This window comes from Mustela nigripes, chromosome 7, assembly GCF_022355385.1.
Source record: "Mustela nigripes isolate SB6536 chromosome 7, MUSNIG.SB6536, whole genome shotgun sequence".
In the NCBI taxonomy this organism is placed as follows: Eukaryota; Metazoa; Chordata; class Mammalia; order Carnivora; family Mustelidae; genus Mustela; species Mustela nigripes.
Window position 1 is genome coordinate 26,710,948 of NC_081563.1, and position 14,257 is coordinate 26,725,204.

The 14,257-nt window shown below is 46.8% G+C and overlaps 1 protein-coding gene across 4 annotated transcripts in view; it reads right to left on the minus strand.

Annotated features, from left to right (window-relative positions):
• The window catches only part of VIT (vitrin), a 103,102-nt gene that overhangs the window by 47,944 nt on the left and 40,901 nt on the right, over window positions 1-14,257 (minus strand). For all 4 annotated transcript variants that reach the window (XM_059405426.1, XM_059405425.1, XM_059405424.1 and 1 more), the window contains exons 4-5: window positions 5,621-5,777; window positions 190-323 (exon numbers count right to left, since the gene is read on the minus strand). In XM_059405426.1, the coding sequence (XP_059261409.1) occupies window positions 190-323; window positions 5,621-5,777 (291 nt within the window). The remainder of the gene's footprint in view (window positions 1-189; window positions 324-5,620; window positions 5,778-14,257) is intronic.

Here is a 14,257-nt window from a genome sequence, read left to right on the forward strand (position 1 = left end):
AGCCTTTTAATATTTCCAGACTCTGTAGTTGATTTATCACGATAATTATAATTTATTGTTTCATGATCCTAATTATCGGAAGAGCTAACGCTTCAGAGTTTGATGAAATGAGTTGGGCCAGACACTGAAGCCAACAGAACGTTGAAAAGGCACATTTCATCCCGTGAGGTCACTTGAGCTCGGGCGTACCTGAGACGACGAAGGACTCTCTCCAGCGCGGCAGCGACAGCGACTGGACACCATTGGAGTAAGACCCTTTGTAGCCAGATTGTCCAGCAACTTTCCGAACAAGTATTTTCCCTCCGGAATTATCGAGCACGCCACTGTGAAGAGAAACAAAATGGTGAAGAAAAGGAAGATCCCACTGGACGCGACGAACAGACTAGCACACCAGCCTCTGTCTTCAGTGAAAGACGGGAAAGAGGGAGATTAAGACAAGGTTTACCCCAGCTTAGTACAGGACCCGGCTGTCCCGCTAGGTGGCAATTTCTCTTTGCCACCGTGCCTCAGGCTTCTCTTGCTTGGCTTCCTCGTCCCCACGAGTTCGTTGTTTTAAGGAAAACGTCTTTCCTGACCATTTCTAATTTGGTGTCGTGACATGGCAGAATGGCTCCCGCTCTTTTGAAGGTGGCCATGACATTTTACAAAGCAAATTCTTCCTTTTATACGGGGCCAGGGGTGGGAAGTGTGCAGCTAAATGGAACTCATTAAAAAGATTCCCTCCCCAAGGACCAGAAATTGTTTCTTTAATGTCTAGGATGTTGAAGGTTTGAGATCCTGGTGTGACAGAGACAGACAGATCTACCTCTTGGCTTGTATGTGAAGCCGGGGGGCTCCATGCGGGTTCCTCGGCACCCCTTCCATTGTCCTTTCTTTGCCCCGGAGCCTAAACAGGCTCCTGTGAGCATGTGTGATTTGTGGCAGCTAAAAATGCACTTAGATTTGTTCTCATCCACACCCTCCCTGCCCTCCAGGACGAGAGCTGCTGTTTCGTGCCCTCCCGCCTTCACGAGTCAAGAACTTTCAACACTCAACTGCTCAGTGACCCAGAAGGAAGGAAAGGGATAATAGTACTTGACGTATAGAGCGCTTAATTGCTTTAAAATCATCCTCCCCAGCTGCTCCTGGCCAATCTGTGAGTCGTAGAGCGAAGGCAGTGCTATGGCTCCCATTTCCCAGAATCGGGCTTGGACCACTGGAATGACTCGGTCCAGGTTTTGTAACTAGTAAATTGCAAGGGAGGGACTCGAACCCAGGTCTGGCTGACCTGGAATCCTGGGTTTGTCCCACTTGGTCACAGTTGTCCCTCGGGAGTCCGAAAGCACAACCACCTCCTGATGCCAATTCTTCATCGTTCCAAAAAAAAATTTTTTTTTTTTATTCTGACCTGGAGACATTTTTATTTATTTTTTTATTTTTATTTTTTTGAGGCTCATCTTCCTAAATCCTTGTGACCCTGCCCTCTCTTTTCTTAGAAGCCATTCCCTCGGGTCTCCCGGCTGCAGCTGGCCTGGCCTCAGCTTCCCTGCCAGAGAGCAGAGCTTCCCCTCTCGGGCCTGTTCATGCTGCTCTTTCCCTCTGGAAAACCAGCTCCCACTTTTGCCGGAGGAACCCTGTGCTGCTCGGTGCCCAACACTTTCTTCTCCACAGAGATTCTGAAAAGACTTGGCTACATCCCTTCCTAAGGATGCCTCAGACTCTTGTCTCACAGCCAAGACTCTGATTTTGTTCGGTCTTGTGCGATTTCCTAAAAATTTCTTAAGTTGACTTTGGTCTCCCAATTAGATTAGACATTTTCTTAGGGAAAAGACAGCATTTTATCTTTGCGCGTCGGAAGGCCTGTCGGGGGTGTGTGCCTGCCGCCCACACGGGCTTACGAAAGCCAACTGTTAACATCCCAGGACTGTGAGAGTTGGATCATTTCACACGGTAGCTTGAAATCAGCCCCGGGGGGAGGATTTATACCCCTGCAATTGGCAAACCAGCGCTACCCCTGCTTTGGGGGAGCTGGTCGTTCAACATTTACGAGCACAGCCCTCATGTAGGCTGAAAATTCCAAGTATTTGAAAAAAATTATCCTATGCTCCCTTTCCTTATATTTACTTAAAATTTTTTCTTTCTCTCCCAAGAAATTATCCTGCCCTTGGTTTCACAGTTCATTGTATTGAGGAAATGTGTGCGCACCCTTGGTCCAAAGCACGGTAGCTGCCACTCCCAGTGAGGGGAGGCGGGCCTGTGTTGAGCTTCCCTCGGGCTGCTGTGGGAGGAATGAGAAGGGCCCAGGGGCTTCTCGGCTGCTGGTGCCCCATCAGAGGCTGGTGTGAGACTCAAAACCCAGATTCTGGGGAAGGTACACAACAGAACTGTGGTGTGCTCCTGAGGTTTCCCTGTTGCCGGCAGGGGGGCTGCCTCCTCTTGAGGACTGAGTTAACTAGAGGATGTGGACCTTCTCAGAGATTCTAGAGAACGGTAGATACTGGGGTCTGTAAATAAGAAGGGTAGATACTAGGGGTCTGTAAACTTCAGGTGCCATCGGCAGTCCATGGAGGTGGAATGCACCAGAGACTCAGCCCCTGGAGGAGAAACTGGATGGAGAGAGCCTTCAAGAGGCTGTGGTTTCACTTAGGAAGCAGATAGGAGCCGTGGTACTTTGGAGAATTTATGGAAATGTGACCTTGTTTCTATCCTCACTCAGAGACAGGCACCTTGTACATATTATCTGAAAGAGCAAAAACCAGTTCCACTTCTTTACATCCTCAGATGTCCTGTATGATGCTGGACATAGTCCGCAGGTTCCTGTCCTCTCTGACCCTGGTCCCAGGGCACTGGGCTCAGCTGCAAGTCAGCTGCATGGTTCGGAGAAAAGAGCTGGGATTTGACCAGCTGCCATTCTCAGGGTGGGCATCCGGTCAGAAATCGGCATGAAGTGTGCTCTGCATGGGGATGGCCTCCCCATCACCCCACTAGGGAGAAATCTTCCCCCTCCCCCGCACTTGGTCCCACTCTAAATACACAGGCGAATTCAGGACAAGACTGAGCTAAACTATGATGCTTCAAATATGTTCATTGTCCCTATGGTTTGAAAGAATCGAGGGAATCGCTCATCATAAGACATCTGATTATGATCTATTGCGTGAATATTAAATCCTAAAGCTGAATCTGAATGCCAAAACCAAAGTGTGCTCTCTCCAGTCTCCCAGTTCTGACCGTGGGGGGCTCTGATGGACCACTGCTGGAGGCCCCCTGTGTACTTTCTACTCAAGTTCTCTGTCTTAAGTCCTGCCTTCTGAAAACAGACTTGTTTTGTTTGTGAAAAACAAAACTGAGAGTGTCCCAAATTCCTATCTGTTCTCCCTTAAGACCTCTATTCATCCTCCCCACGAACAGTGACACATCCTTCCGAACAGAGTTTCCCACTAGATCAGACGCTGGTCCAGGAAGTTTCAAAGGGCACTTGGTTGCTCAAATAGCAAATCTCGGTTTTTAAAACATTCACACTCTTGTCCTCCACCTCTCCACCCCCTCTGTATTCTCTCCGCGAGTTTCCACAGCCCAACCAAAACGCTGGGATTACTGAGTCCTGGTCTTTGTCAACTCCCTTCTTACTCTGCCCTCCGGTGGAGTGTCCATCCATCTTAATGCTTTCCCTGACTCTTACTCGTCCAAAGTCCACATCCACCTCAAGTCCTCTTTGTATATTAAGCAGCGCTGGGACGCCCCTGTTCTTACGTAAATGTGTCGCTTGGGCTTTGGACTGGAAGTCAGAGGACCTGAGCTCTAATCCGGAATGTGAAACTAACCAGCCATTGAATTAACTTCCTTATTTCTCAGCTCTTCTTTAATAAACAGCATGTTTATGTTACAATTTATGTTAACAGCAGCCTCGTAGGGTTGAGATGGTGCTAGGAGGAACGAATCACATTGCAAGGGATTACTGTGATTATGACGGCATCTTTGTGAGGTTGAATCAACTCATGGACTCTGTCCTGCCTGGGAGACACAGAAAGGCAAGGCAGAGCCAGCAAGGGCCAGGGTAAGCAGGAGGCAACAATCCTGGATGCCCCTGGAAAAATACAGTGACCTTAAGACAGGCTCGGCCCCTCAGCAGACATCAGTATCCAGACAGACGCGGGCTGAGGAGTGTTTATGGAGTGGGAGCTGTACGGGCGTGCACACACGTGTGTAAGGATGCATGTGTGCAAGCATTCGTGTGGGAGCGGGCATGTGTTTATTCGTGCACACGCACGTACGGGTAGACTTGTGTACCTCTTTCCTTTTTGCACGGAATTTCTTTCAGAATGAAAGTAAAATATTTTTTTCTGTATTCTGGGGTTAAGAAACAGGGTTTGGGGTAGTTTTTTTGGACTGTTTCCCTGCTTCTCCATAATAGAGCCTTCAGAGTTCTGGTCCCCTCGGAAAATGAGTCAGCTCATCAGCCCTCCTCGGCAGCAGTGAGAAAGGACGACGGCCAACAGATTCTGCTAGAATTCTTAAATCTCAGTTTACATATAGACTTCATTCTTGCTGCTTCCCCAAATTTCTGAGAGCTACTGATGAGACACCTGGAGAGGGAATAAATTTTGTATCTTTCCCCCTCTCTCTGGCAGGGAGATGACGGATCCTTCACCTGACTGGTGTGCAAGTGAAGAGAAGGAAAAAGATCCTGAAGCCTGAATACTTCAGAAACTTTGTATCTGGTGGCTGAGCATCGATTCAGGAGTCCTGTCCCAAAGCAGTCTCATAGTGGCAGTTAGGAACATGGACAATGGACTTATGTTCGAGTCCCCACTTGGATGCTTTTTAATAGTGTGGTGTTAGAAAAGCTAGTCAGCCCCTCTCCATCTGTAAGATGTGGATAACAGTAGTGGCTACAGTACAGAGGACGGTCACTTAAGGTGACATAAGTGAGGTGCTCAACACAGACACATTAGCCTTATTATCAAGGATAGGAAGTAAACGTGCATCCCCCTGGGTCTGGACTCCCAGCTGATGCAAAAAGACATCTGAGGATTCTGTGAAGGTCACTTCTGCCTCTCTTCATTTAGGCAGTGACTTTGTTCAAAGCATCAAAGCATGTCCTACTTCCGGTCCTCCTTCCTGGGTCCCAAACCAACAGCGACCGAACAGAACCATCTGTCACCCTCCTCCTCACTTTTCCTGCTCCACTCACCTCCAGGCCATCGCCGCTGCTGTGACATTTCTTCTCCAAACCTCCAGGACTTTTTATTATGAAGTCTTATTATTATTATTATTTATATTATCTTATTGTTACTTATTACTTATTATTACTTCTTCTTATAACCTCTTATTTCCTCGTCCAGTAAATACAGATAGAAAAAACAGGCTTGCGGTTACCCAGAACTTTGGTTTCTTTGTCGTGAATCTGTGGGAGCAGAATTCTCCTCTCCATCCCCTTAGGGTAGAGAGAAGTGGGTCCTTCCCACAGAGCGCTGTGAACGGAGATCCGGGACCACGCGTGGCTTCTGTGTGACCCCCGGGATAGGGCTGCCACAGCAAGTAAAGGATTCTCGTTACGTGTGTACAGTGTTGCTGGCTAAATCCGGGAACCTGGCCCCGGGAGCTCCCTGCCCACAGCCCAGCTACTCTCAGAGCCACCCACCTGTGAATTGCGGCGCCACACACGCTGGAGTAGGAGGCGTAGATGTCCGTGCCATAAACGTGGTATTTGGGGTCTTGGCATCCTGCTGGGCATTTTACGACGAACTCGGGATTGATTATCTTTCCAGCTTTGACATCGCAGTTGATCTGGGGCACAGCTGAGAAAGCAAAACGAGGTCAAAATGACACCTAGTGGTACCTGCTTACATATGGTGTGACTCTGTCGGGTCATAACTGCTCGTCTACTTCATCTCCAGAAGCCAGGGCCTGGGCTGACCCAGGGTTCTGTCTATATAATGAAAGCAAAGATATAATTAGGACATTCCTCAGACCAAAAGAACAACAGTGACCACCCGTAGCATTTAGCCTGCTGAGGGCAGAAACAGAGGTGGACTCTTGTGCTTCTCCAGACAACTCCAGAGAACTCTGGGAAAAGACCCACCTCCAGGGGTCAGAAATGTCTCCTTGAGCCTGTGGCTGGAGAACATTGGTTTTTCAGGAGCTCTGGAGCTAGCCCAGGAAAGGAGGGTCCCCTCAGGCAACCGTACAGGACAAAGAGAAGGCATTTCAGGAAGGATACCTGAGGGAGCCTGGGCCTGGGGCCCAGCGACCAGGACCAGCTTGGCGGGGTGCCTCAGACCCCCTGTGCTGGAGCTGACTGAGAGGACGGGGTTAAGAGGGCTGGGCCAGGCGAGGGGGGCAACAGTTTGTGTGTTCTGAGGGGCGCAATGGAAAGGCTTTTGGACAGGGGAGACAGATCATGAGAGAGATCTTTGGTCATGGTCCCAGAGAACGGGTCCTAGATCCAGGTCACCTCCCTCAACACTTGGCGGAATGCGAGTAGCTCCCCTACGAGCGTCCAGAGGAAACTTTATTCTTTCGTGTCTCCTTTTTGGCTGTGTTGCAGCCATTGTGGACTAGCACTGTCCATCAGGCCCGTCTTCTAGAGCTGAAAGCTTGCCCGGGAACGAGGTGGCGTAGATTCTCTAGTGGCAGTACCTGAAAGGGGGCCTAGCTGTGTCTTTCCTGAAAAAATGGCCATCATAACTCCTGAAAGGAAGGCCTCCTAGAGGACACCATACTGGTGCCCTCCTAGCCAGCAATGTCTTCTGTTCTGGGCTCCATTCTTCACGGAGGAGGCCGGGGGTCTCCTTGTCTTCCCAAGCAGGACCGCTGTGTGCTGTGCCACCAGCCGGCTAAGCGAAAACGAAAGGGGAGACTTTCCACAGAGGCACATTCTGCAAAGAACTTTCTAGTGCCTGAGGTTGTCTCTGAAGGAAGGTGCGGCCTCCTGCAGCCGTGCGTGCGTGAGCGGGGAGCCTGTGGGCAGGGACTGAACAGTGGAAGAGGGGATTTCTGCGCTGGGTGGGAGGGAGAAATACAGCCCTGCCTGGTGATTACACACAGGGATCCAGGATCTCTGCCAGGCCACCCACCCTCTCACTGGGTTCCCGGGATGGTCTCAGAGCTGTTAATGACTTCCAGCTGTATCCAAAACGCACACTCTTTTTTTTTTTTTTTTTTTTTAACCCTGATGTACCCTAACGGAGCAGAGTCGCATTTCACTCAGACTACAGGGAGAAATGAAGTTAGAAGTGCTGCTCTCTTCCTAAACACGCCTCCCAGCCGATCTTGGCCGTGCAGGGCAGGGCCGGTGTGGAAGCCCTTCTCCTGGGGGGGGGGGGGGGGGGGCCCCGAGTCTGATCACAGGCTAAAACAATTTGTGGTCTCGGTTAAGAAGCCGAGCGCTGTGCTCTACGCAGCCTGTGGTTTTCCCCTCCCTACCACAGGTGGCCTCCTCTCCAAAGCTCTGTTCCTTTTATCTTTCATTCTTTTCAGTCCTGATACTCAAGGCTGCATTTACTATTTCGAGCCTTAGAATATATATATATTTTTTAAAGACAATTTGGGGCCTAAAGACACCAGTGTATTCTCTCCTGAGATTAATTGATCCCTGGGGGTAACTGGACACGCTCCGCTCCCTTCCCTTCTGCCTCCCACTTTTCCCTTCCCAAATGCGTCTGCTCCTTCACACGGACACAAGAGGGAAGGCTGCCTTCTTGGTTCTCAGGTGTTTGAGCCAGGAGGTGACTGGCTCTGTGACCTGGGATTTAATGTGGATGTGACTTTGGCTTCCAGAAGTTTTGGCTGTGCTGGCAGGTCAACCCAAATTTTTTGGAGGGGAGAAGTTAAAAGCGGGGAATCTCGAAGTTTACTGCATGAGTATTACACAGGGATCCAAGGTATTGGAAAGACTTAAGGGTATTCACAGTTCATGCGAGGGGTTTTCCATGAAATAGTTGGTTTAAGAAGACAAGGGGGAAGGGTCACATGGGAATATTTCCTTCCTGCTCATCAAGTTCCCCTTTCCCTTAAGGGGTGTTTGTTTGTTTTTGTTGGGTCTGTTTTTACAAAGGCCTGATAGTACCTTTAATGAGATCTGTCTTAACGGCACCCAGTTGGATTAGTAAAATCAGCGAATTAACTCGAACCTTCGCAGGAAAAACGAAATCAAGCACATATGCTCATGTGCTTTGGAAAAACAGGGTGCAATGGCAACGTGTGGCTAAAGGTCAAATATTTGTTAAATTGGTGCAGAAAATTAAGCTGGAGAGAGTGAGCTAATTAAAAGTAATTGCCAAAATCACTGGAAAGTGTAATGCCTGAATCTGGCCTCTGGAAGCAGCAGCCACTTGGTCTTTTTGGCCACTCTTCCTTGAGCGTGGAAACCAGGGTTTGGTTCTTTCCAGTATCCCCCGGTTGTTTGTGAAGGTGTCTGTTTTCTTGCAACTTCTGAGAATCTTTCCTCCATCCACGCAAGACCCCAAAGAAGTTATTTTTCACATTTCCCCTGGACACTTTTGAACTGTTCGATCCTACAGCTTGGGTTTTCCTTTTCCTTTCTCTTGGGTTGTTTAGATTCATTGGTCTCCCTTCGCCCTTCTCTGGGCGTTCTCTCTCACAGGTGCAGAAATCAGGCTTCTGTAAGAGGACAAGTCAAAATGAAGGCAGCTCAAGAGGTATTGTCCTCAGGTCTGAAGGGAAGTAGGAAGACAGGTGGCAAATGGCCAGAGTTTGGGGGTGGGGGACACTGCATCCCCACTGTTAACCTCAGGAGACAACTTAGTTAGAAGTCAAAAGGTTTCCAGCCAGGAATGTTTTAAAAAAGCAAGGCAAGAGCCTCTCTCATTCCTTCCTGAGCGGACAGTTGCTGTGTAGAGAGGGAGCCCTGGGCTGAAGTCACAGAAATCCTGGGGTTGCCCAGAGCTGTTTGGATAGAACCTCTGCCCAGAGACCTGTTCTTGGCCACGTGCTCTTCTTCTCCCTCGTGGGATCCTTGCCTTCTCAAGGTCGCTATCACTTTCACGACAGAGCTCAACATTAAAGCACCACATTATCTGCCAAGGATTTTTCCTGGAGGCCCTTGGCACCAGCCATAGGCAAAAGAGAACCACTTGCAACCTAGATGGTTAGAACTAAAAGATGACCTTTAGATGCTGCTCCCTGAGGTCCTGTGATTGCTGTATGGATCTCAGAGGGTTCCTGGGCAAAACTGGTACTGTCTGAGCTACTATTTCATGCAGCCCTGAAATCTTAAGAGACAGGACCTTGCATGCTTCTGCTGGGTTGGGTCTCCTGCCTCATCTAATAATGGATCAGGTGGTGGAGTATCAGACTGGGTGATGTCTCATACAATAAGCCAGTGACATAGCAGGCAATATCAAAGGGAATACTCGCTTTCCATTCATCTTTTTGCTGATCCCAGGCAAGCTATGCTGGTTTTGGAAAGCAGATTTCCTAATCATTTAAGAGAAAGCCATTGTAAGCTCCCCTCCAGGCTGCTTATGAGGAAGAATTGTTATAACATAAAAGTACTTATGCATAAGTAGTTTTGATGTGAAATTTGATTTTGTTAGACTGTGATATTGAACTAGAACAAAATCCTATTTTAAGAGAATTATAAAAAATGTTAATTTAATGAAACAAAAATGACCATTAAATAAAGTTTGAAGATGAATGTTTCCTTCTCTCTGATCCTGACACCCAGTGACCAAATCATGGTACTCTTTCCTTTATAGCGACTTCTTTTGCAAAAGCATTCTTTCCCATTTTTCTTAAACAGTCCTCAACCACCTTGAATCTCTGGGTTAAAAACCATCAATACCTTTTTGCTACCTGTGAAAAAATTCTAAAATCCTTAAGGCCTTTCCATAGTCCCCTCCATGGAACTTCCGGGTTTGCCAGTATCGTACCTGGTACTTCTCAAATGCATAGTATCTTGCAAAGTTGGCTTGGATCATTTCTGACACCTGGAACACTTTTTCCTTTTATCTGTTTAAATGCTAGTACTTTTCAAGGTCCCAGTTTCACTTGTATCTTCAGTCACCTACTAGAATATATACTCCACAAAGGTAGGGATTTCTATTTTGTTTACTGCTGATCAAGAATGTCTGCTGAGGAGCGACTGGGGAGATCAGTCAGTTAAGCATCCGCCTCTTGGTTTTGTCTCAGGTCATGATCTCAGGTTCATGAGATCGAACCCCACATCAGGCTTCATGCTCAGTGGGGAGTCTGCTTGAGATTCTCTCCCTCCCCATCTGTCCCTCCTCCTTACTTGCATATGTGCTCTCTCTCTTAAATAAATGAATAACATCTAAAAAAATAAAAATAAAAAGAATGCCGAATGAGTGAACGAATGAAACCAGTTCATTAGCAAGTCCTATTAGTTTTATTTCTGAAGCTTTTCCTCTCTACCTCCACATTGGTCCAAGTCACCAACATTTCCTGTCTGGACTGTTAACATAATAGCCTGGTATCTTGTCTTCTTCCTTCCATGTTGCCCTTCCCTTTGCCCTAGTCATTTCTCCATTGGGCAGCCAGTGTGATACTTAAAAAAAAAGTGATCACATTTTATCAATCTCCTGCTTAAAACCCTCGCTAGCTTACTATTGCCCTTAGGATGATATCCAAGGTCCTTGAGATGGTCTATAAGACCCTAAAGGATTGGTCTCTGTACTCATGTCTACTTAATCTCCTACCACTGGTACTTTGTGATGAGAAGGTGCTAGCTAGCAAAGGCCTAGAAGAAGGACCCCCCACCCTGCCCTGATAGAAAGAAGAACCAGGGCAAAACCCCTGATGTGTGAATGGGGTTGGTGGTTTGAAGAACATAAAAGAGACCAGTGTGTGCAGAGAACACTGGATGAGAGAGAGAGAGAGAGGTCTATGATAAAGTCTGGGAGGTAAGCAGGGGCCAAATCATGTGAGGATTAGATAAATTAATAATCCTGCTATAACCAAGATGTCAAGAACTATTCTTGCTAACACTCTTTTCAGGACTACACATTAGTTTTTCTCAGAAGAATTTTCTTGAGACGCCTACTTGGGATAGAGACTGAACTTCAAGGGCCTGTGTATGGGCTGAATTCTTCAAAGAGGCAAGGAGAAGCATCTACCCATAAAATGGGCTTGTTAGTCGGAGAGAGCAGGTAGGGCATGAGATAGGGAGGGACGGAGGGTGAGGGCAGAATGAGCAGCGGGTGGAAGAAGATTTTACACCCCACGAGGTGACCTCTTCTGTTGGTCTTAGAAAATCTGTAGTAAAGTCTCCAAAATATGATATCAGATGCAGGGAAGTTTCTTGTAGGAGTTAGTGAAGTAGCTAAGTCCCAGGGCAAGGTAAAACAGGAAGGCTGTGGGAGCACAGGAGTGACTAGGTAGAGAAATCATGAGGAAGTACATTGTAGATTCTCCAGAAATCATGGAGCATGCTCCAGACTTCAGAAAAGATTATAGAATTGGTATTTACACAGGCTCAATCTGGCATTTGAGGATCCATGGCAGCCACGCTGACACTGGGATGATGAAATTATAGCGTTAATTCATGGTGGGGCTGGGTTTGAACTCCGATGTCTGGTTCCAACACGGTCCCACGCTCTCACCTGTGCCAAGACTTGCCCAACTGTAAAGCCATGGGGGCTGAAGAAATATTTTCCTCTGGTCATGAATTTCTCAAGAAGACTACAGTTGAGGGCAACATAAGACATATGATGTTAATTGTTTATAAGGACAGACCCAGTAGAGAGCGCGTGCCTCAACAAGTAACTCCAAGCTCAAGATCTAAACACTTCAAAAACTCTGTGAAGTTTGGTCCTTGTAACCAGGCTTGAGACAATACCTTTATCCATGTGCCATGGAAGGACCATGATGAAGCAGTGACTGGAGAGCAGAGGCTCATCTATCTGTGGCAACACAGCTGCAAAATTTGCGTCTCTAAAAACAACCTATTTCTAGTTCACAAAGGACTCTAACACACATTTTTTCACTTGACCCTTACAAAACCTTGAGAAGTACATTGTTTCTCTATTTCAGAGAAGTGAGTCAACTTGCTCAAGCCCAGGTACCAAGTAAGTGGCAGAAGGAGGACCTGAACTCAGGTCCTCTGGCTCTAAAGCCAAGACTCTGCCACCTCCACCTGGCTGCTGCTTCTATAGCTGAAGAGAAAGAGTTAAATTGCTGTTCCCTACTCTCATCCTGCAGGACTTTTCTGAACTCAAAGATCACTGACAACCATCAGCAGGTCACTATTTCTTGCATGTAGGTCATGTGCATGTGCGCACACACTGTGTGTGTGTGTGTGTGTATTGTGCATTTATCCCATTGTTTTCCTGTTATTCCTGAGAACTGCCATGGTAGTTTCCTCAGCTAAAAAAAAAATGTACTTCTCTTCTCAGCCCCAGAAGGAGGTCTAGAAAGTTAATCCTCTTTCTTTTTCATGGTCTGAGAAAGGGCACACACACCGATCTGTGTGGAGGACGTATGGGTGTTGGCACCAGGTGTCGGAGAAGCTAGCACACGCTGGGGATGACTTACATGTTGCTGCAGCCAACAACACGTGAACCTACTCAAGAAGTTCTGTGCATGTTAGACTCAAATCCAACAACCCCCTAAAGCTGTAGATCTCTTCATCAGTGTCCAATCACTAAATAACCAAGTCCCAGAACAATTACGTCTTCATGCCCAAGGCAGTACCGCTGGGAATCATCAACATTTCAAGGTTGATTGCAAAGATCTTTCCATGCCTTACAAGGTATTAAGGTTAACTTACTGGAGAGAGCTATGTGAATAAAAGGTTGTACATTTCACCGCAAGCAAAGACTATTTCAACAGGCTCAAATGTAGTGGAAATATTTCAGAATGTAGCTTCATTGCTTGCAGAGAATATCCTGCTGTGTTTATCTTGCTGATTGTTGTCTTCATCATGTAGAGGGCTCTGAAGACTCTGAGGGTCCCCACTGTCCAACAAATGGCCAAGAACAAAGCTTCCCTGAACGGCCTTGCCTAGTCCTAATGCATATCCCAGCTGCATCTCCCATGACTCCCCCCACATTTAAACCAACCACATTGTTCACTATACCCTGACTTCATCTTCTATTTTTTCCCCAGGATGTCTGGGCTTAGTCTACCTGAAAAGCCCTCCACCAACCTCTGTCTGTAAAATTCTACTTATAGTTCACATCCTACCTCAAATGCTCTTTCGTGAAATCAGTATGAACCCTATTCATATATCTCTTGTTATTCTTATGTAATAATCACATTTTGCTTTATTTTACACTGGGTTTTGTTGTTGTTTTTGCTGTTCATTTGTCCATCCATTCAACATATACTCAATGAACAGTAATCAGGTCTTCACGTTGCTTGGTGCCGGGCTCCTTGCTCAGTGGGGAGCCTGCTTCTCCCTCTGCCTACCATTCCCCCTGTTTGTGCACATGCTCATTCTCTCTCTCTCTCCAGCAAATAAATAAAAATAATAATTTTTAAAAAAGAATGGGTGATAAGTACAGAGCAGAGGAAGGGCAGGACACACAGGAGCCACCAAAACTAGATTAATGTGTGTTCTGGCAATGGGAATTGGGTCCAGAAAGTCTCACTTTTGCATGACTTTATCTGATACCAGATGGGGTGCTAACTGAAGTCAGAGAGACTGTGGGCTGGCAAGCTGGTAACGCGTTCCATGGAGTTGATCGTCCTGTGGCTCTCCCCTCATCTGAACCCACTCTGCACTGAAGCCAGTCCTTCTGAGGCTCTTCTGGTGCTTCCTGAGATTTGATAACTTAAAAGTTTTTTTTTTCTCTATAGGCACTGATGGGCAGGAATTTTTCGAGAGTTGTTAGTGAACAGAATTTAAGGGCAAACAGAGGATGTGATTATTTTAATGTGGGCTGAAATATTCATGAGTTGAAGAGGAGGCCTTTTTTGAACACGTAATCTACACACATGAAGTTAATCCTTGAAATTCATAAGGCATCATGACTGTCTTCAGAGAAGAGTGTTATGAACACACCTACACTCTTCAATCATTATCTGTGGCCTCCCATAATCAAGACAAATGCAGCCATATTTTGGTCATTTGTTGAAAAATGCTCGAACAGGTCTGTACTGACTAAACCCACCACTAATGTGCCTCCAAGGAAGGCCAGCTCCAGGGCTCCAAAACGTAACAGGGAAGTAAGAACCTGGAAAAATCTCTAAAAATAAACTTGGTGAAAATCTCATTTTGTATAGTATGGCGAACTTTACCAGCAGGTTAATTTATTGAGACATTAACTTGGATTTGTTTTCATTTTATTTTTTCCCT